This window comes from Neomonachus schauinslandi, chromosome 14, assembly GCF_002201575.2.
Source record: "Neomonachus schauinslandi chromosome 14, ASM220157v2, whole genome shotgun sequence".
Lineage (NCBI taxonomy): Eukaryota > Metazoa > Chordata > Mammalia > Carnivora > Phocidae > Neomonachus > Neomonachus schauinslandi.
The window spans coordinates 35,563,851-35,586,747 of NC_058416.1; the positions used below are offsets into that span (position 1 = coordinate 35,563,851).

Genomic DNA, 22,897 nt, shown 5'->3' on the forward strand with positions numbered 1-22,897 from the left:
TTAAGCTCTCATCTAAAGAAGTTAACACAAGGAATAATGGGATTAAGAGTGCTAAAAGCAGCTATAGGTATGATGCAGCATGTACTAGAAACTGAAAGAAGACCAAGGGCAATGAAGTTGGGACATAGGATTCAAGGAAGAAAAAACATAAAGGGCCCTAAAGGCCATGGGAAGAAGTTTAAATTTTAAGTAAGGGTCAGTAAATGTTTAAGAAGGAGAGTGGTATAAAATGAGGTAAGCAAAGGCCAGATCATGTAGAATACTCTAAGACAGTCAAAGATTTCAGATTTCATTCTACATGATTGAGCAGTCTTTGAAGAATTTTAGGCCAGGGGTAGACTGCTATTTTTAAATGATCTTTCAATCTGCTGTGGAAAATGAATTGCATGGGGGTAAGAACAGAACTCTCTACAGAAGCCCAGGTTTGAACTATGGTTGGGAGGAGTACATACATTTTGGAGGTAGAATAGAAATAAAACAGTATGCTTATAGACTGCTTGTGAGAGGAGAGAGAAGAAGGGAGAGAAGTGAAGGACACTTTTTGACTTGAGTAGCTAGTATTTATTGAAATGAAATTTGGGATGGTGTGAATATGGAGTGGGGGTAGAAAAGGGAAATAAGAGTTCTGTTTTAGCTTTGTTATGTGTAAGAAGTCTATCAGACAGTTTAGTGGAAGTCTTGTATAGACAAGATCCATGGGTTTAATGATTAGGGGGAAAGGTCAGGCCTGTAGAAACAAATTTGTGAGTCATCAGCATATAGATGATATTTAAAGCCAAGGGCCTACATAAGGTCACACAGGGAGAATGTAGAAAAAAAGGAAGAAGGGGTGGGTGCAGGTACAAGCAGAGAAAAAGAAGCCTGTAACAAATAAGTGAGAGGTTGACCAGTGATAGAAATTGATCATCCTACCTTTTCTCGGACTGGGCTCCATCAATTATTCATTTCCTGCCATCTTTTCCTTCACCAGTCACTTCTCAGGATTATTAACATTTTAGGTCATTCCTCTCTCCAAAATCATACTCTCTCAATCAAATTTCTGCTTTTCCTCTTTTGTTTCCATGACACAGCCCTAGCCTGCTTCTTTGACAGCTTTTCAGATTGCCACTCTCGTTTTTTCAGACTCCTACATCTAAGCATTTTCTAAGGTTCTGTTTACATTTCTCTGAACTTTTTCTCAGAAATTAATATCCATTCCCACAGGGACAACACCAATCTAGATGACTCCCAAATATAAACCTCTAACTTCAATTTCTCTTAGGAGATTTAGATTCAAATTTCTACTTATATACTAGGTATCTTGGCTTGGAAATCCAACCCGTTTAATAATTAGATAATCATGTTAGAGATGGAAGAAACTCAGTAAAAATCTAATTGAACTTTCTGTTTAAAGGCAAGGAGACTGAGGAGCATAGCATTATCTTTAAAGTCACATGGCTAATTTTTGGAAGGACTAAAACCTGGTATTCTTGACCTTCATTCCAATGGTCTTAAAATCAAATTGATCATCTTTATCACAAAATCAGTTCTTTTTCCTGACTTTTTTATTCTTCCAATCACACAGGTCCAGAATCTTTGCCCTGATATTTAAACCCATTCATAATCTAATCTAAGTTATGATTTTAATCTTTAGTTTCATTTTCCCTTACACTTCTGGTAAAACTAAAGCATACTTCCCACTATGCCCTTCACATACTGGTGATTTTCTTCCTTATTCAGACTCTCTGCATGTCTTCACCCACATGAAACACACATACACACCCAAAGATACCCCTAACCCGTCAAAATAATATCTTATCTTTTAGGGCTTTTTTCAAATATTACATCTTCCAAAAACCTTTTCTTGATTTCTTTGAATTTCATTTATAGTCCTTATACTATCTAATAGATGATAAATATTGGGATATTTGCCTTATTCTACTATTAGAGTACTTGATGGTAGGGGATTCTGTATATTTTCTATAGTACTTTAGCAAGCCAGCTTTTAAAAAAATAATAATAGATGTTTAATAAAAAATTTTATTGCTCAGTATTACATAAAAATACAAAAATTGTCAGATTTTTAGAGATCTGCAGAATTGCAGAACTAATGTTAATTTTTTTTTAAGGGTCATCTTTGCATAGCCAACAAAAAGACACCAAACTAACTAAAAAACAAACCAGAAAACCTATAAGCAATCAGAGTTCTTGTGACTCTTTAGGTCATTATCATCTTTCATGTGATAATTATCTTCCAATGGTCTGGCTCAGCTGTGCCCTACTATTTGTCATTAAGGCCTCACATATTATTTATTTTCATGCTATAGCATTTATGCAGGAGGGCAGCAATGTAAGCTCCCTTGCCTGTGATTCTCACAACAGATAATAGAAAATAAATTGCAATTAGATTTTGGTAATTGTATATAATTAACTCAAAATGAGCTGTTAATTATAAAAAATATGTTTTTCACTTCCTCATTATCTCATTTATTTTAGTTCCAAATTCTTAATGCCTCACTTGAGTAAGTTTAATATTTTAAATACACATTTTTAATACTAAGATAATTTAAATTTCCAAATAAACAAAATTTAACTTAAAATTAAATTTTATCTAGGGAGTTCCACTAGCAAAATCAAAGAGCCTGCAAGGTAGAAAGAAGGTCATTTCCCACAACAATTTTTTATTATATTTTCTGAAATCAACAGTCATTTTTTAATTTAAATCATTCTGCAAAGGCTTCTCAAGCTGTATGTATTCTCCCTTGACCCATCTCTACCTCTTTCTGGGGTTAGTGGAGACAGTATCATTTTCATAGCCAACTGAATCAAGGAGACAGATGGATTCATTGCCTTTACTTCTTTGAATCTCACATTAGATTAAATAATTTAAGTGCTGCTGAGTAAGAATTCTTGGATTTCCAAAGACTGTCAGACTCTGGAAGCAGTTGCCAGAGTTTATTCAAACTCTTACAACGTAGATTAATATTTTAAAAGGTCTATGATATGATAAAAGGCATATTAGTAAATATTTTTTTGGAAACAGTGTATAGTCTTACCTTGTTTTTGTCATAATTGGAATGTAGGACATGCATGTCCAGATGCACCTAAACTTTTAAAGCATGTCCATCTCTTAGACTGGAGTGCTAGTTTGTAAAGCATTCACTACACTTACCTGAACAGCAGTGATGAAAACTTTCATAAATTGCAAGCAGGGGTATGAATTGCTATAATCTTTTGGAAAAGAAAATTGGCATGAACTATTATAATTTATAACTATAACAACAAAATATTTTTATGTAAAAATAGCCTCTGACTTATTCATTTTGGGGAATTTATTCTAAAAAAAATACAAGTACTAGAACATAAGAATGTAAGTTCAGTCATGCTTGTTATAGCCTTGTGCATAGTGGTAAAGAACTTGAAACAACTTGAATGCCCAAGAACAGAAGTGCTGGATAAGTTACTGTATATGCAGAAACCACAGACTAATATGCTTTTATAAAAAAACAAGTTAGTATTTGTGTTAGTTTTCTATTGCTGCTATAATGAATTATCACAAATTTAGTGGTTTCCACAACACAAATGTATTATTCTACAGTTCTGTAGGTCAGAAGTCTGACACAGGTCTCATTGGGCTAACACTGAGGTGTAGGCAGAGCTATGTTCCTTTCTGGAGGCTCTAGCAGAGGATGTTTCCTTGCATATTTGGGTTGTTGGCAGAATTCAGTTCCTAGCAGTTAGAGGACTGAGGTCCCCATTTCCTTGCTGGTTGTCAGCTGAGGACTGTCCCAAGCTTCTAGAAGCTACTTGCATTCCTTGGCTTGTGACCTCCTCCCTCCATTTTCAAAGCTGGCAGTGACAGGTTAAGTCACTCTCGTGCCTGGAATCTTTCCTCTTCCTTCCCTCTCATCTCTCAGATTCAGCAAGAAAAGGTTCTCCACTTTTTGGGACTTGTAATTAGACTAGGCCCACCCAGAAAATCCAGGATAATCACCCACAAAGTCTGTTCCCTTGAGCGTATCTGCAAAGTCCTTTTGCCATGTAAGGTAACACATTGAGAGGCTCCAAGGATTAGAGCACAGACATTTTTGGAGAGCAATTATTCTACTTACCACAGTTGTATATCTAAAAATCCAATAGATGACCATTAAGTACTGTTAAGTAAGGGGGGAAATTAACAAGTAATGTGTTCATTTTTATCTCAAATGTTTATAGATGTTGTATATATACGTAAGCATAAAGGTATAGAAGGATATACATTAGTGTGTTAACACTAATTCAACCAAGATAGTCAGGATAGGGAACATTAGAATAAGGAATAAAACGTGACTATTTTTTTCTTAATTTTTCTTTAGATGTTTTACTTTTGATAAGAAAAAATGTTTTTCTTTTGAAATTTAGCAAAGTATAACTAAAAATAAATTGGAATATGACACACTGGATCACATGGACATAACATATATATTCAGAACATTCCATCCTGGGGCACCTGGGTGGCTCAGTCAGTTATGTGTCTGTCTTTGGCTCAGGTCATGATCTCAGGGTCCTGGGTTTGAGCCCCACATTGGGCTCCCTGCTCAGTGGGGAGTCTGCTTCTCCCTCTTCCTTTGCCCCTCCCCCCCGCTTGTGTTCTCTCTCTCAAATAAATCAAATCTTAAAAAAAAGAACATTCCATCCCAAAACAGAATATACATTCCTTTCAAGTACACATGGAACATTCTCTAGAATAGATCGCATTACATCAAAAACAAGTCTCAATAAATTAAAAAAAAAAACAACTGAAATCGTATCTTGCATCTTTTCTGACCACAACAATATGAAACCAGAAATCAGTCATAAGAAAAAAAATTAGGAAAGAACACAAATATATGGAGGAAAAATAACATGCTACTAAACAATGAATGGGTCAACCAGGAAATCAAAGAGGAAATAAAAATCTATATGGAGACAAATGAAAATGAAAACACAGCAGTCCAAAATCTTTGGGATACAGCTAAAGCTGTTCTAAGAGGGAAAATTATAATACCGGCCAATCTCAAGAAATAAGAAAAATCTCACACAAACAACCTAATTTTACACCTAAAGGAGCTAGAAAACTATGACCAAACAAAACCCAAAGCCAATAGAAGGAAGGAAATGGTAAAGATTAGAACAGAAATAAATGAAATAGAAACTAAAGAAACAATAGAACAGATGAATGAAACAGGAGCTGGTTCTTTGAAAAGTTAAACAAAATTGATAAACCTTTAGCCAGACTCATGAAGAAAAAAAGAAAGAAGACTCAAGTAAGTAAAATCAGAAATGAAGGAAGAGATATGACAACCAATACCACAGAAATAACAAAGAATTATAAAAGTTATATGCCAACAAACTGGACAATCTAGAAGAAATAGATAAATTCCTAGAAACATATAACCTTCCAAAACTGAATCAGGAAGAAATAGAAAAGTTGAGCAGACCCATTATTAGCCAATGAAATTGAATCAGTAATCAAAAACCTCCCAACAAACAAAAGTCCAGGACCAGATGGCTTCACAGATGAATTCTACCAAACATTTAAAGAAGAGTTAATACCTATTCTTCTCAAACTATTCCAAAAAATGGAAGAAGGAAAGCCTCCAAATTCATTTTATGAGGCCAGCATTACCCTAATACCAAAACCAGATAAAGATACTACATGAAACCAAAAAAACCCAAAAACACCCCCCCAAAAAAACCCGTAACCAAAACCAAAAAGAGATCCAAAACCAAAAAACTATAGGTCAGTATCTCTGATAAACATAGATGCAAAAATCCTCAACAAAGTATTAGCAAACCAAATCCAACATTACATTAAAAAGATCATTCACCACTATAAAGTAGGATTTATTCCAGGGATGCAAGAGTGACTCAATATTCACAAATCAATCAATGTGATACATCACTTTAATAAGAGAAAGAATAAAAACCACATAATCATCTTATTAGAGGGGTTACTATCCAAAGTATATAAAGAACTTATAGAATTTGACACCAAAAAAATGAATAATTCGATTAAAAATTAGATAGAGAACCCGAATAGACATTTTTCCAAAGAAGACATACATATGGCCTACAGACACATGAAAAGCTGCTCAACAACACTAATCATCGGAGAAGTGGAAATCAAAATCACAACGAGATATCACCTTACATGTGTAAGAATGGCTAAAATAAAAAAAATACAAGAAATAACAAGTATTGGCTAAGAAGCAGAGAATAAGGACCTCATGCACCATTGGTGGGAATGCAAATTGGTGCAGCCACTGTAGAAAACAGTATGGAATTTCTTCAAAATATTAAAAATAGAATTACCATATGATCCGGTAATTTCAATATTGGGCATTTACCCCAAGAAAACAAAAACACCTATTCAAAAAGACATATGTCTTTTTGAAAGCACTCCTGTGTTTATTGCAGCATTATTTACAATAGCCAAGATATGGAAGCAACCCAAGTGTCTATCTATAGATAAATGGAAGAAAAAGGGCGCCTGGGTGGCTCAGTTGGTTAAGCGACTGCTTTCGGCTCAGGTCATGATCCTGGAGTCCCAGGATCGAGTCCCGCTTCGGGCTCCCTGCTCGGCAGGGAGTCTGCTTCTCCCTCTGACCCTCCTCCCTCTCATGCTCTCTGTCTCTCATTCTCTCTCTCTCAAATAAATAAATAAATAAATAAATCTTAAATGGAAGAAAAAGATGTGGTATATATATACACAATGGAGTATCACTCAGTCATAAAAAAGAATGAAATCTTGCCATTTGAAACATGGATGGATCTAGAGAGTATTATGCTAAGTGAACTAAGTCCATCAGAGAAAGAGAAATACCATATGATTTCACTCGTATGCGGAATTTAAGAAACAAAACAAATGAAAAGGAAAAACAAAGAGATAAATCCCAAACCAGACTCTTAACTATAGAACAGAGGGTTACCAAAGGGGAGGTGGGTGGGGGGATGGGTGCAATAGGTGAAGGGGATTAAGAATACAATTATCTTGACAAGCACTGAGTAATGTATACAATTGTTGAATCATTATAATGTACACCCAAAACTAACACTGTATGTTAACTATATTGGAATTAAAATAAAAAAAAAAAGGTGTGTGTGCGTGCATGCATGTGCCCCCCCCACACACACACTGGAATATTAGTCAGCCATAAAAAAGAATGAGATCTTGCCATTTGTGGCAACACAGGTGGACTCAGAGGGTATTATATAATGCTAAGTGAAATAAGTCAGACAGATAAAGACCAATACCATATGATTTCACTCAGATGTGAAATTTAAGGAATAAACCAAACAAACAAACAAAGAAAAAAGACACAAACAAAAACCAGACTCTTAAATATACAGAACAAACTGATGGTTACCAGAGGGGAGGTGGGCAGGGGGATGGGTGAAATAGATCAAGGGGATCAAGAGTATGCTTATACTGATGAGTACTGAGTGATGTACAAAATTGTTGAATCATTATATTTGTACACTGAAACAAATATAACACTGTATGTTAATTATACTTGAATTAAAAAAGTGGAATATGAGGGGCGCCTGGGTGGCTCAGTTGGTTAAGCAACTGCCTTCGGCTCAGGTCATGATCCTGGAGTCCCGGGGTTGAGTCCCGCATCGGGCTCCCTGCTCAGCGAGGAGCCTGCTTCTCCCTTTGACCCTCCCCCCTCTCATGTACTCTCTCTCATTCTCGCTCTCTCAAATAAATAAATAAATCTTTAAAAAAATAAATAAATAAATAAATAAAATTAAAAAGTGGAATATGAAACAAAATATGTAATATAATACATATCATATACCATAAAGAAATAAGATCTAGAAGTTATATACTAAAATTTTCTTTAGATGATGAGATTATAGGTATGTTAAATTCTTCTTTTGTCTTATCAGCATTTATATATTTTTTTCTACCATAAGCAAGCAAGTAAATATATAAACAGGATAACAGAGGGCTCCAGGAGGGATATCTTAAAAAAACAAAAAAGAAAGAAGAAAGAAGGAAATATAGCAGCAAAAGAACACAATGAAGATATGATAGAATAACTAATGTGTTTAAATATATTCAGAGAATTAAACTTTCTGGGTGAGTTTGGGAATTACAAGACTTGGGAATGTAAATTGCATAAGGTCAGAAATTTTTGTTTTGTGCACTGCTATATCCCCCAAAGTTTAGAATGTATCTAACACCTGGTGGGAAACTTTATAAATATTTGAATGAATTAACAAATGAATGAGTACACAGAAAATTAAATAAGGCATTTCTAAGCTCTAGAGAAAACAATAAAAATTAAATTTAATAATCATATAGTATATGGCCCAGCTGTGTATAAAATAGATACAGTCTTATTGTAACCATCTTGTGATACAGCTATATTTAGAGGACAGAATAAAGGGAAAATCATGTGTGTGGGTATGTATATTGGGGGGGAAGTGAAAAAGGGAAAGGAGGTGAGAAGGAAGAAATGTGGGGAAAAGTGAGAAGAGATGGAGAAAGCCAATAGATGGTTATCTGTGAGAGCTAAGTCATCATCTTTCATAGCAGAAAGCTAATATTCAATGCCTACGTCATCCAGAAATATGGATATAATGCTAGAAGAAACAAATAAAAGAAGAAACATCTAAAACAGTCAAAACTTCTTATCTCTGAAGAGTGAAAATTGGGAGTACTGCTGCTCCAGTGTAGAGGAGGATGCTATTTTGCATAAGCCTTGTTGAACTAGTTGAGTTTTTAAACTATGCGTATGCTTGATATCAATAGTAAAAATTAAATAAATTACAGCAAGTCATCAAAAGACAAATACTATATGATTCCACTTATATGAGGTAGCTAGAGTAATCAAACTACAGAAATGGACAGTAGAAGGGTGGTTGCCAGGTGCTGGCAGGGAGAGGAAATGTGGACCAGTTTGATGGGTACGGAGGTTCAATTTTGCAAGATAAAAAAGTTCTGTAGATTGGTTACATAATAATGTGAATATACTTAATACTACTGAACTGTACACTAAAAATGGTTGAGATGGTAAATTTTATATTATGTGTATTTTACCAAAATTAAAAGAGGGCAAAATTGTATGAAATGAGAATTCTTGGGTTCTGCTTCTAACACTGGCTGAGTAGTATCTATAGGACCAAACTCCCATAATTAATAATATAAACTCTGGGAGGAAAAAACAAAAAGCAAAAAAAAAAAACAAACCTGAAGCACTGAAGAGTCAATGAAAACAAGCAGAAACTGGAAGAGGATCAGCACTTGAAAGAAGACAGTGGCATTGGGACTTAAAGAACCAGAGGACAGAGTCTGAGCTGACCAAAGCACCTGAAAAAGGAAAAATCCTGGAGAGGTCAGAGAGAAAGAGTGAAAGCCTCAAATTCTGTGTAACAACCCTGCCAGTTCTGTCTGACTCCTGAACTGCATGCAAATGAGGCAGACTCAAACATCCATCCCAGTTAAAGTTAAAAGAGCTCAGCAGTGATTTTCACTGTTACTCAAGGGAAACAGAGGTTGGAATTTGAATTCAGTTAACTGCTTGCTAACATAAAAATTAACATTGTTTAGAGAACTATAACTAAATTCCAGAGTCATTCAAAATACCAGGAAACAATAAAAAATTGCTAGATGTACAAAGGAAAACATGACCAATACTCAAGAGAAAAGTTGATCAATGGCAACAAATCCCAAGATGATCCCGGTGTTAGAATTGGAGACAAGCATTTTAAAGGAAAAATATATTTGTAATGAATAAAAAAGGAAAGTTCAGCAGAGAAATAGAAATTCTAACAAAGATCCAAATGGAAATTCTAAAACTAAAAAATCCATTATCTAAATAAAAATAAATCATTCTATGGGCTTAATAGCAGATGGGAAATAACAGAAGAGTTGATGAATTTGAGAACAGATCAATAGAAATTATCCACTATGAAGAACAAAGAAAAAAAATTCTAAAAAATTAGCAGAGAGTCAGGGACTTCACTAAAGGCCTAATATACCAATAAATGAAATCCAAAAAGGAAAGAAGAAAGAGAATAGGCAAAAAAAATTTTGAAAAATAATGGCCAAAAATTCTTCAAATTTCATGAAAAGAGAATTCTCAAACACAGCTTTGGTGGTGAAAACTGATTTAACTTTTATGGAAAGCAACTGGGTAATGTGAATCAATCTTAAAAGGATTCATATATACTTTGAGTTAGTGGTTCCATTTATAGAATCTATATCAAAGACACAGGTAGAGATAAAGTAAAAAATTTATTCATAGAAATGTTCTTCAAGGCATAATTTATAATAGCAAAAGCCTGTATTATCCAATAACAGGCTAATAGAGAAATATTTGTCAATAAATATTTGTTGAATGAATTAATATCAAGTTTTAATAAAATAAATTATGATATCAGAAAATATGATTCAGTGAAAAAAGCAAAAATTAAAATTCTGCATAAGCATAATCCCTATTACTCAATATAGAATATATTATTATAAAAGAAAGACAGAAAGGGGGAGAGGGCTCAAAGGATCATATCTGAATGGTAGGATCATGAATGATTATTTTCTTCTTTACACTTTCCTATATTTTTAAAAAAATTTATAATGAGAATGTATTTATTCATATTATCAGAAAACTGATATAAACCTATATAAAGCTATAAATATATACCAAACATATCCTTAATATCTATGCCTTAATATCTGTGTCCTACATGTTCTTTCTTTCACCCATTAGTCAGGTTTACCTTGGTCCAGAGTCATCCCCATTCATATCCAGATTGAATTCTCGGGGTTTGGTAAACTCTTTAGCAGCAAGGAGTTCTCTTGACTTAAATACAGCTTGAGTTCTTAACCTGAAAAAGTAAATTTAGAGAATTTCTAATCCTGTGGAGCCTAAGAAACTGAAATGGTAACCCTTGGAAGACCATATTCCTTCAGCTAGACCTCCAGAGATTATTTTCAAATTAAAACTCATTTTGTCAAAATAAATGGGTACTTCCTAAATACACACATGATGTAAATAAAATAAAATAAACACAAATCCATTTTACAGGAACTTAAATTTTCTTTATTTATAGAGGAATTGGGGGAGACTGAGTTGGTCAGATTATCATTCAAAATGTCAACATTATAGATGCTTTAGGAGTACTTTAAATTTCTCTCTATTCACTCCTAAGCAAGTGTATTTTGATCACCAGAGTCTTAATGGGAATTCTAGTAACACCAAGTATCATTGACCCTGCCCAATGTATCCATAGGAGGCAACTACTTCCCATATTGACAATTCAAAAAGCTGGGCCTATGTCTCACTGACCAATGTGTTTTCTCAGGATAACAGAAAAATGTCCCTCCCCTGCCAAAACTGGAAGAAATTCTATCTAACGATGCTAACTTACTCCCATCTTTGATGTACTGAGGAGGGAAGGCATCTAAAGAAATTAGCATGTTCTACCAGAAGTTTGGGTAGCAACTGATCACTGGCACCTAATATGTGACCTCTTCTACCCATTTTTCTAAGTTTTTTAGAAATATTCTCTGGTTCATTTTTAGAAATGAAATCTGTAGAAGTATATTCTTTAACTATGAAATAAAACCATGAAGAAGAGAAAATATTATTAAAACAGTATCATTTCCATCATTGTCAAAGACACTCTTATAGCTGCAACTAACTATGTACAGTAATATACAAAGAAAAATGTGCAGATTAATTACCCTCCAGGAACTTAAAATTTAATAATAATATTTGGTAGTGACATACAGGTAGGTAGGTAAGTGCAGAGAGGAGGGGTAGCTCTACTTATATCAGACAAAATCGACAAATCAAAACTTGTAAAAAGAGACAAAATCACTATATAATAATAAAAAGGTTGATTCATCAAGAGTATATTAGCAATTGTAAATATATATGTACCTAACATTGCAGCACCCAAATTTATTAAACAAATACGAACATATCTAAAGGGAGAAATAGACAACAATACAATAACAATAGATGACTTCAAAACCCCACTTTCAACAATGGATAGACCATCTGAACATCAAAGAAACAGTGGACTTGAATATACTTTATATAAAACAGACCTAATAGATAGATACAGAACATTCCATCCAACAGCAGCAGAATACGTATTCTTTTCAGGTATAAATACAACATTTTCCAGGATAGATCATGTTAGGTCACAAAACAACTCTTAACAAATTTAAGAAGACTGAAATCATACCTTTTCCAAACACAATGGAATAAAACTAGAAGTCAGTAAGTAACAGGAGGAAAGTTGGAAAATTCACAAGTGGAAATTAAACAATACACTCCTGAACAACCAATGAGTCAAAGAAGAAATCAATAGGGAAACCAAAAAATATCTTGAAACAAATGAAAATAGAAACACAACATGCCAAAACTTATGGAATAGGTCAAAAACAGTTTTAAGAGGGAAGTTTAGAGTGATAAATGTCTATGTTAAGAAAAAAGAAAGATCTCAAATAAACAACCTACATTTACACCTCAAGGAACCACAAGAAGAAAAACAAACTGGGCGCCTGGGTGGCTCAGTTGGTTAAGCGACTGCCTTCGGCTCAGGTCATGATCCTGGAGTCCCTGGATCGAGTCCCGCATCGGGCTCCCTGCTCGGCAGGGAGTCTGCTTCTCCCTCTGACCCTCCCCCCTCTCATGTGCTCTCTCTCTCTCATTCTCTCTGTCTCAAATAAATAAATAAAATCTTAAAAGAAAAACAAACTAAGGCCAAAGTTAGCTGAAGGAAGATAATAACAATGACCAGAGCAGAAACAGAGACCAGAAAAATAATAGAAAGGGTTACTGAAACTAAAAGCTGGTTTTCTGAAAGGATAAACAAAATTAACAAACTCTTAGATAGACTAAGAAGAAAAAGAGAGAAGACTCAAATAAAATCAGAAATGAAAGAGAAGACATTATAACTGATACCACAGAACTACAAAGGATCATAAGAATCTAATATAAACAGCTTTATGCCAAAATTTGGATAGCCTAGAAGAAATGATAAATTCCTAGGAATATATAACCTACCAAGACTTAATGACAAAGAAACAGAAAATCTTAACAGACCAAAAATGACTAAGGAGATTTAAATCAGTGACCAAAAACCTTCCAACAAAGAAAAATCCAGGACTGGAGAGTTTCACTGGTGAATTCTACTAAGCATTTTAAGAATTAATGCAAATCCTTTTAAAATTCTTCCAGGGGCACCAGGGTGGTACAGTCAGTTAAGTGTCTGATTCTTGGTTTTGGCTCAGGTCATGATCTCAGAGTTGTGCGACTGAGTCCTGAGTGGGGCTCTGAGCGCAGAACAGAGTCTGCTTGAGGATTCCCTCTCCCTCTCCCTCTGTCCCCCATCCCCATTCTCTCTCTCTCTAAAATAAAATAAATACATCTTTGAAAATAAAATAAGGGGCGCCTGGGTGGCTTAGTCGTTAAGCGTCTGCCTTCGGCTCAGGTCATGATCCCGGGGTCTTGGGATCAAGCCCCGCATCAGGCTCCCTGCTCAGAGGGAAGCCTGCTTCTCCCTCTCCCACTCCCCCTGCTTGTGTTCCTGCTGTCGCTCTCTCTCTCTCTGTCAGATAAATAAATAAAATCTTAAAAAAAAAAAAGATTTAAAAATAAAATAAAATAAAATAATTCCAAAAAATTTAATAGGAAAGAACAGTCCCAAACTCATTCTATAAGGCAGCATTAGCCTAATACCAAAGCCAGTTAAGGACACTACAAGAAAAAAAATAGGTCAGTATCTCTAATGAATATAGATGAAAAAAAATTCTCAACAAAATACTATCAAATGGAATTTACCACATTAATAGAATAAAGGATAAAAATCATTGATCATCTCAATAAATGCAGGAAAAGCATTTAGCACAATTTAACATCCTTTCATGATAAAGCTCTCAAGAAATTGAGTATAGAAAGAACATAACTCAACATAATCAAGGGCATATATCACAAGCCCACTACTAACATCATATTCAATGGTGAAAGGTTGAAAACTTTTCCTTTAAGATCAGGAACAAGACAAGGATATCTATTCTTCCCACTTTTATTCAACATAATACTGGAAGTACCAGCCAGAGTAATTAGGCAAGAAAAAGAAATAAAAGATATCCCAATCAGGAAGAAAAGTAAAATCATCTCTGTTTGCAGGTGACACAATCTTATATATAAAAAACAATGAAGATGCCACCAAACAACTGTTAAAACTAATGAACGAATTCACTAAATTTACAGGATACAAAATCAACATACAAAAATCAGTTGCATTTCTATACACTCACATGAACTACCTAAAAAAGAAATTAAGAAATCAATCCCATTTACAAATGAATCAAAAACAACAAAATACTCAGAATGAAAAATTAATCTTAACTGGATTAAAGACTTAAATGTAAGACCTGAAACTGTAAAACTACTGGAAGAAAACATAGGGAAAAAGCTCCTTGACTTGCTCTTGGCAATGATTTTTTGGATTTGACACCAAAAGCTCAGGCAACAATAGCAAAAATAAGTGGGACCACATCAAGATAAAAGGCTTCTGCACAGCAAAATAAATAAATTATAAAAATGAAAAGGCAACCTATGGAATGAGAGAAAATATTTGCAAATTACATATATGATATGGGATTAATTATATATATGATAAGGGTGATCAGGGGTTAATATTCAAAATATACAAGGAACTAACACAACGCAACAGCAAAAAACCAAATAACCCAATTAAAAAATGGAAAGAGGCACTGAAAGGACATTTTTCCAAAGAAGACAAACAAGTGACTAACAGGTACATGAAAAGATGCTCAACATCACTAATTGTCAGGGAAATACAAATGAAAACTACAGTGAGATATTGCCTCACACCTGTTCGGTTGGCTTTGATCAAAAGGAAAAAAAAGATAACAAACGTTGGGCAGGATATGGAGAAAAGGAATCCCTATACACTGCTGGTGGGAATGTAAATTGGTACAGCCATTATGAAAAACAATATGGAAGTTTCTCAAGAAAATTAAAAATAGAACTACCATATGATCCAGCAGTACTACTTCTGGGTATCTGTTCAAAGGAAATGAAGTTAGTATCTTAAAGAGATATCTGTACTCCCATGTTCATTGCAGTTTACTTGTAATGAAAACAACCTAAGTGTCTGTCAACAAATAAATGGATAAAAAAGATACATAAAAATACATATATATTATTCAGTCATGAGAAAGAAGGAAACCCAGACAGTTGTAACACCATGGACGAACCTAGAGGAACATTATACTAAGTGAACACAGGAACATACCAAAACTTGTGAGACATACTTAAAACAGTGCTGAGACAGAAATGTATAGCACTAAATGCTTCCACCAGAAAAGAAGTCTCCAATCAACAATCTAAGCTCCCACTTTAAGAAATGTAAAAATAGAAGAGCAAGATAAATCCAAAGCAAGCAGGAGGAAGAAAATAATAAAAGAAATGAATGAAATAAACGAGACCAGTATTACCTTGATAACAAAATTAGACAAAGACAGTACAAAAAACAAAAATACAGACCAAAATCCCTCACAAAGATTGATGCAAATGCCCTTAACACAATATTAGTAAATGGAATTTGGTAATATATAAGAAGTATTTTACGCTGTAGCTAAATGGGGCTTATTTTCCAGGGAATCAACACTAGGGCAATATTCAAAAATCAATAAATGTAATCTACCACATTAGCAGGCTAAATTTTAAAAAATCACATGATCACATCAATTGATGCATAAACAAGATTTGAGAAAATTCAACAAACATTCATGATAAAAACTTTATATAATCTATAAGAAAAAAATTGATAAATTAAACTTCATCAAAATTAAAACCTCTTGCTATGTGAAAGATCCTGTTAAGAGATTAAAAGGATAAGCTACAGAATAGGAGGAAATATTTGCAATCCACATATTTGAGAAAGGACATATCTAGAATATATAAAAAGCTCTCAAAATTCAACAGTAAAAAAACTTAAGCAATCCAATAAGAATAAAGACAAAAGATATTAAAGAAACAATTTACCCAAAAAGATGGAAGAAGGGCAAACAAGCAAATGAAAAGATTTTCAACATCATTAGTCATTTGAGAAATGTAAATTAAGACCACAACAAAGTATCATTAAACACAGATTGGAACAGGCAAAATAAAAAATTTGTGACAATTCCAAATACTGGTAAGGATATAGACAAAAGTCCCTTATACATTGCTGGAGAAGAAGTATTTTATACTAAATGTATAAGCTAAATGTAGATTTAATTTTTTTAAACTAAATAGACACTTATCATATGATCTAGCAATCACAGTGCTAGCTTTAATTTGTAGAAATGAGAACCTTAGTCCACACGGAAACTTGTATAAAAATGTACATAGCAGCTCTATTTGTAACAGGCAAAAAACCAAGCTGTCCTTCAATAGATAAATGGTTAAACAGATCATGGTATAACCATATCATGGACGACGACTCTGCAATCAAAAGGTACAATATATGTAACAACCTAGATGGATCTTAAGAACATCGTACTGAGTGAAAAAGGCCACTATCAAAAGTTCACAAAGTGTATAATTTCATTTATATAACATTCTCAAAATGCCAAAATTATAGATACAGACAACAGATTAGTGGGTTCCAAGGATTAGGGATGGTGGGGGCAGAAAAAGGTAGGCAACTCAAATAGGGTAGTAAAAAGGAAATCTTGATAGTGATGAAATAGTTCTATATTTTGATTGCTGTGGTGATTATGCAAGTCTACACACATGTAAAATGGCATAGAGCTAGACACACACATTGTACCAATGTTAATTTACTTATTTTGACATTGCATTATAGTTATGTAAGACATAGCCATTGGGAGAAACTGGAGGGGAACCTCTACTGTTTTTGCAACTTCCTGTCAATCTCTAATTATTTCAAAATAAAAAGTTTATAAAAGCTCTATAAATATGTATAAACTTTTGCAATTTATACATAAATGAAACTTGCTCAAAAACTGTTTCATAGCGCTCTCATCTTTAAGCTAGGATGATCAAGAGAACAATAAAGACTTTATTGTCATTATGCAGCATTATTTCAATAAACAGTGCTGTTCAAATGAACATGATACCTATTCTAAAATTATCCATTCTCCCCTGCTGGACTGTGCCCTCTTTAAAGACCACATTTGATTCATTTTCTATCCTAAGCGTCTAGAACCATTTCTGACATATCACAGGCATTTTATAAATGTTTGTTAAATAACATTCTTAGGAGAGACGACACATTAACTGGAGGATTAGAGACTGGGGTTATAAAACTGAAGCAACCTTTTGGAGTTTGGTGACAATCTTGTTGTAGGAGCCTTCATTTTCAGTTACGTTAAATGCCTCCAGCTTTCAACAATGAAGAACAGAACTGTCTGACCATAAATGAAGAGAAAGAGGAAGAGCATTTCTGGTTCCAAGAAAAGTATTACACTCATGGAAAAATGTCAAGATGGAACTCTCAAAGAAATTAGAATCTAAAAAATATTAGGCAGAATCTTTAAGCGAGAGAAAATTAAGAAGTAAAAGAAAATAACATTCATATTAAGTGTGTCTGTATAGGATGTATGAGTGTGTATAAATGGGGAAATAGTAAGTTTGATCAAGAAGGAAATGGCAGGGATATACACAAGCATTTCCTTATGACAACTTCTAATTTATTTTTTAAAGACATAAATTACATATTATGTTTAAAATATGTTATTTTAACATTCTTTCATCTTCAATTCCGCTGGCAGAATATGTTAAATATGTTAAATAACATATTATTATGTTTAAATATAATTGTGTCTGATTTATTAATAATTTTGCTTGAATAAATTAAGATGGCAAACTTTATGATGCTGCATGGAAAACTATGCTGAGCTACATAATCTCAAAATACCAATTTAGTTTTTGAAACACTGTTCTTAGGGAAGAATTGTTTAGGGAGGAAGAGTTTAAATGTGGGTAAGTTTGTAAGAATTGGTTATTGAACAGGTTATGCTTCATGATGAGAAAAGGCTGAACTGAAAAGGCTCCTATCATTTGTTACATTTTATATTATGGTGGATACATATAAATATGGAATGGTGATAGTTAATAACTCTGCTTCACAATCTGATTCCACATCCTGAAGTCTCAAATTTTTACTTAATGCCCATTATTCTCTATAATGACCACAAACAGCAAAGGGTTTCTATACAACCATTTCTTTTAAAAATATTCCCTTTGGAATCCAGCAAAAGTGACAATGGACCACTCAGAAGTAGATATTCTAAGCTAACATTCTGGAAGACAAGGTAATCTTCCAAGTCTTCCAAATAAGACAGTGGAATTTACTTAGTTGTCCTAGTGAGCATGCATCTTGAGCAAGCCAAGCCCCTGAGGAACCTCTGTTCCTTCGCAAGTGTTAGAGTAGCACAACAGTTACTTTACACCATGTTCTCCAAGCTACAGACATTGCTGAAAGAACAAATAAGACTCACCAATTGTAATCCAGTCGAGACTGATGAAGCTGCTGCTGTTTTAGGAGAAGCTTTGTCTCCTGCTGGGTCAGCAGATGCTGAAGGCGCTCTTTTTCAATTTCCAGCTCCATTTTCTGAAGCATAAGTTGCTGTCTTCTATTTTCTGAGACTTGCTTTTTGACATCAGTTTCACCAGACTGCTGGGTCCCTTGACCATGTATCAGGGATGTCCAGGAGAGCCCACAATAACTGCATGATTCCAGATGTGTTCTGGAATATTGAGGGGCCATGTGTGTAGGATGGCTTTCATGAATAGGATCGACATTTTCAGAAAGCCTATGACCACAACACTGACTGGATGGAGTAGGCTTCAGGGGTTGGCATTCTTTCATCTTCAATTCTGCTGGTGGAACCTTCTCTGTAGGGACTGCATCTGCTAGTTTTCTCCCCGGGGATCCATAATCACATGTTCTGGTCTTTGATGACACCCTGTCTAGGTCTGTTTTGGGATAACGGAAGTCTGCTGGTTTCAAAGAATTATTCCTAAACTGCAGAAGGGCTTCTGAAGCTGAGTCCTGGTTTGCAGACTTAGGCCTCTGCTTGGTTTGATAGCAGGATTGTGATTTGGCTACACTCAAGTAGGAACCATCTAATTCCATAGCTGAAGACTGAAGAGTGCTTTTCCTACTGGATACCTAAAAGGAACCACAAGATCATTTGTCAAATAAGAGTACACTGAAATGAGCTCTTTTGGCTTTTCAGAAATCAATGATATATGTTTACCAAACGAAGTTGTTGTTCTGACTTCTTAAATAATAAATGATCGTATTCACACAGCTAAACAGACATGTGCCACAAAGCTAAAACCATTTTCAATCTACATTTCAGTAAATCCACAGGGATGAGAAAAAGAAAGTGTTGCTATTTGCTGCTTAAGCAAGATGACAGGATGTTGCAAATAATGAGGGTTACATAAAATCAACTTTGAGAAGAGACAAAAACATTAAATGTTAATGTCTTAAAATGTTTACTTTTAAATACTAATCCAAGAAATGGATTTCTTGGCCACCTTAAATACCCTTTCTAATGCCCTTTGTCCATTACACACAATGAGATTTGTTGTAAAACATTTCATCTTATCCTGAATAAGATGTTAGTTACTGCTAGAAATTTGATGAGTTTTTATAAATATCTTTATAGCACACAAATAAAACCAAGCACTTTCCAAAAAATATGATTCTAATCAAAAGCAGTTATTTAAACACAAAACACATCTAATTTCAGCTATAAACATAAGTGATTTTTCAATTAAGCTGTTCAAGTGATTATAGCCTGATACAACTCACGCAGAAAGGAAGTAGCTGCAGGCCAATAGAGTGAGCTTTCTGGTTTTCTAGCCTCAAGCTCTATCAGGGAGAGCAAAACTTAGTTTATATCAGTGATCCTCAAACTTTAGCATGTATCAGAATCACCTGGAGGAACTGTTAAACGTGAATTGCTGGGCTTCATACCCAGAGTTTTGCCTTCAGGAAGTCTGGAGCAGAGTTGGAGAAGCTGTGTTTTTAGCCAGTTGCCAGATGATACTGATGATGCTCATCTGGGACCACACTTTGAGAACTACTGATCTGTATCATGGGACATCTGACTCCTCCTGTGTCTCATGTTTTGATAACATGGGGCTCATCCAGGTAATCCTGGGTAATTTCCTTATCTCAAGATCATTAACTTAATCACATCTATAAAGTCTCTTGTCATATAAAATCCTTTGTGTCATATAAAGAGACCTTCACAGGCTCCAGGAATTAGGACAGGCTCCAGGAATTAGGACATGGGCATATTTGGGAGGGGGGGCATTATTCAGTCTACCACAACTTCTTTTTAAATTAGAACTCATAAACAGTTGAGATGCTTATCTTATTCTGGAGACATGGAATAAATGAATAATTGAGATCCCTAGGAGAAGGGGGAAAAATCCTGCCAATTTACTTTGCAGTAGTTGAAAATGATGAACTGATTGGCAAAAAGTGTCAACAGATATACAGCAACACCATGTTTCCTATCTTCTGATAAAAGAGGGCTATTAACAAGAACTCTTAAGATTTTGAGTTTCTACAGCAATACTAAAGGCATTCTATTCAAATGAGAATGAGCCACATCTGGGAAAAAGACATGGTCCTCTTCAAAGAAGACACATAATCCTTTACACTGAGCAGATGACACTGAATAGGTTGCAAGCTACAGAAAAGAAACTAGTCCTAGGGCAAATTTTATGATAAACTACCTCATAAAAAAATTAACCTTATTTTACAACTAAAGGGAAATTCTGGTCCACATTAATCTCCCCTGCTCTGAACTTCTGTAGCACTTACTGTCAAAACAAATATTTAACATTTATCATCTGTTATTTTGTATGGTAAGCTATCTTTTTATAGAATTATTATATTTAAAAAATGACGGGTAAATTTTTTAAAGGTCTGGAAACTGAAATCAACTATTTAACATTATCATATATTTCCTAATCCTTGTTTTAGCAATATAACAAGAGCATGTATGTATTATTTTATAGTCTTATTTTTGTTCCTTAACATTATTTACATATGCGCATTTTTAGGTATTGACATAGCTGATACTTATGTTAATGGTACTAATTATTAAATTATTCATAAGTGTCAGGTATTTGGAATATTAAAAAAATTTTTTTTTGGTAGTTAACTTTTCTGTTTTTGAGAGGCATTTCAACATAATGATTTTGATGCATACTTTGCTCAAAGAGAACACTGCTTTGTCAATTACCTGATGGGTGACTGTGCATGTTGGTAGGCAGGATTCTAAGATGGTCCCCAAGATTCCTGTCCTCTTGGTGTACCCACCTTGTATTATCTCCTCCCCTGAGTGTGGGTAGACTTTGGGAATAGATGAGATATGAATCCCGTTGTTATGCTACAGTAAATGGCCAAAGGAACATTGCAGATGTAACTAAGGCTCCTCCTCATCAGCTGACTTGGAATTAATAAAAAGGAGATTATCTTATATGGGCCAGACCTAATTAAGTGGTCCTTTAAAAAAGGGTCTGGTGCCCTCCCTAATGTTGGAGAGTGGCCTTGAAGAAATAAGCTCACATGTTGTGGGAAGACCAACGAAGGGGGTCATGTGGCAATGACTTCTGCTAACAGCTAGCAAAAAGTGAGACATCTATCATACAGATGCAAGAAAATAAATTCTGCCAACAACCATGTGAGTTTGGAAGGGGACCTAGACCTCCAGATTAGAACGCAGCCCAGCTGTCACCTTGACTGCAGCTTTCTAAGACCCTGAGCAGAGGCCCCAACTAACCTGTGCCTGACTCATGACCTAGAGAAACTGTGAGAAAATAAATGTGTATGTGTATTAAACTAGTAAATTTGTAGTAACTTGTTACACAGCAATACAAAACAAAAAAAGCACATTACTCAACTTGCCTGACCCTCAGTTTTCTCATCAATAAAACAGGGATTAAAGACAGCATCTACCTCAAAAACTGAACATAGTGGTCAGATAGGGCAGTTATCAAGGGTTTTTTTTTTATAAGGGTACCAATTTACAAAAAGGAAAAAAAACCCTTATATTTACCCAAACTTTTTTCAAGGAGAACATTATGGGGGGGGTGTGTGTGTGGGGGGGGAAGTAATATCTCCAAGAGATGTGCAGTTACAGCAGATTACTTCTAAAGAGAATGAGTTTTGTTATCCAGCTTTATTTTGCTGAAGTGAGGATTTGGCCAGAGTTGAAATACTTGAGATAATAGAGAGGTTCTTCATCTCTGTCCTCATACAAAAGATGTCAGTCTTACCCTGACATCCTGCACTGCCTCTTAGAGTTGTTGTGATATTGGATAATTCATATAAAGCACTCTGGATAGTGCCTAACCTAAAGTCAGTATTCAAACAATGTTTCCTATTAAAATTATTACTACTGTTGTTATCATTGACTTCTCTGCCTCGACAATTCTTGAGGTCAGGGGCTATATTTACTCCTCTGGATGTAGAGCACTGGGGCTTGCACATAGTGACTAGGGGCTAACTGTATCAGATAAGTAGAAAGAGTCAAGTTGGGTTATGGGTCACAGAAAATTAGAAATGAAAATCAGAATCCATGATTAGACTGAATTACGTGCTACTAAGGAAGAGAAAGCGAGAAGAAATAAAAACTGCCTGGTAGAATCTGAATATAAGAAATTAAGTTATTTTATTAGTGAAGTTGAGACAAATATTGCCTCTGGGACACAGGCAAGTCACAATGGGCCTGAATGAAACACATGTGTTTTTCTTTCCGGAGCTGCTGCTCCATGCTTTCTATGAGATATTTACAAATGTACCTTCTTTTAACTAAGGCTTAAACTAACAAATCCCAAACTACTGTCTCTAGCATATGGGTTTG

General features: G+C 34.7%; 1 protein-coding gene across 2 annotated transcripts in view; it reads right to left on the reverse strand.

The window, feature by feature from the left end:
• KIAA1328 (KIAA1328 ortholog) overlaps positions 1-22,897 on the reverse strand; it is a 354,421-nt gene that overhangs the window by 100,261 nt on the left and 231,263 nt on the right. For both annotated transcript variants that reach the window (XM_044920903.1, XM_021686314.2), the window contains exon 7: positions 18,503-19,176. In XM_044920903.1, coding sequence (XP_044776838.1) covers positions 18,503-19,176 — 674 coding nt within the window. The remainder of the gene's footprint in view (positions 1-18,502; positions 19,177-22,897) is intronic.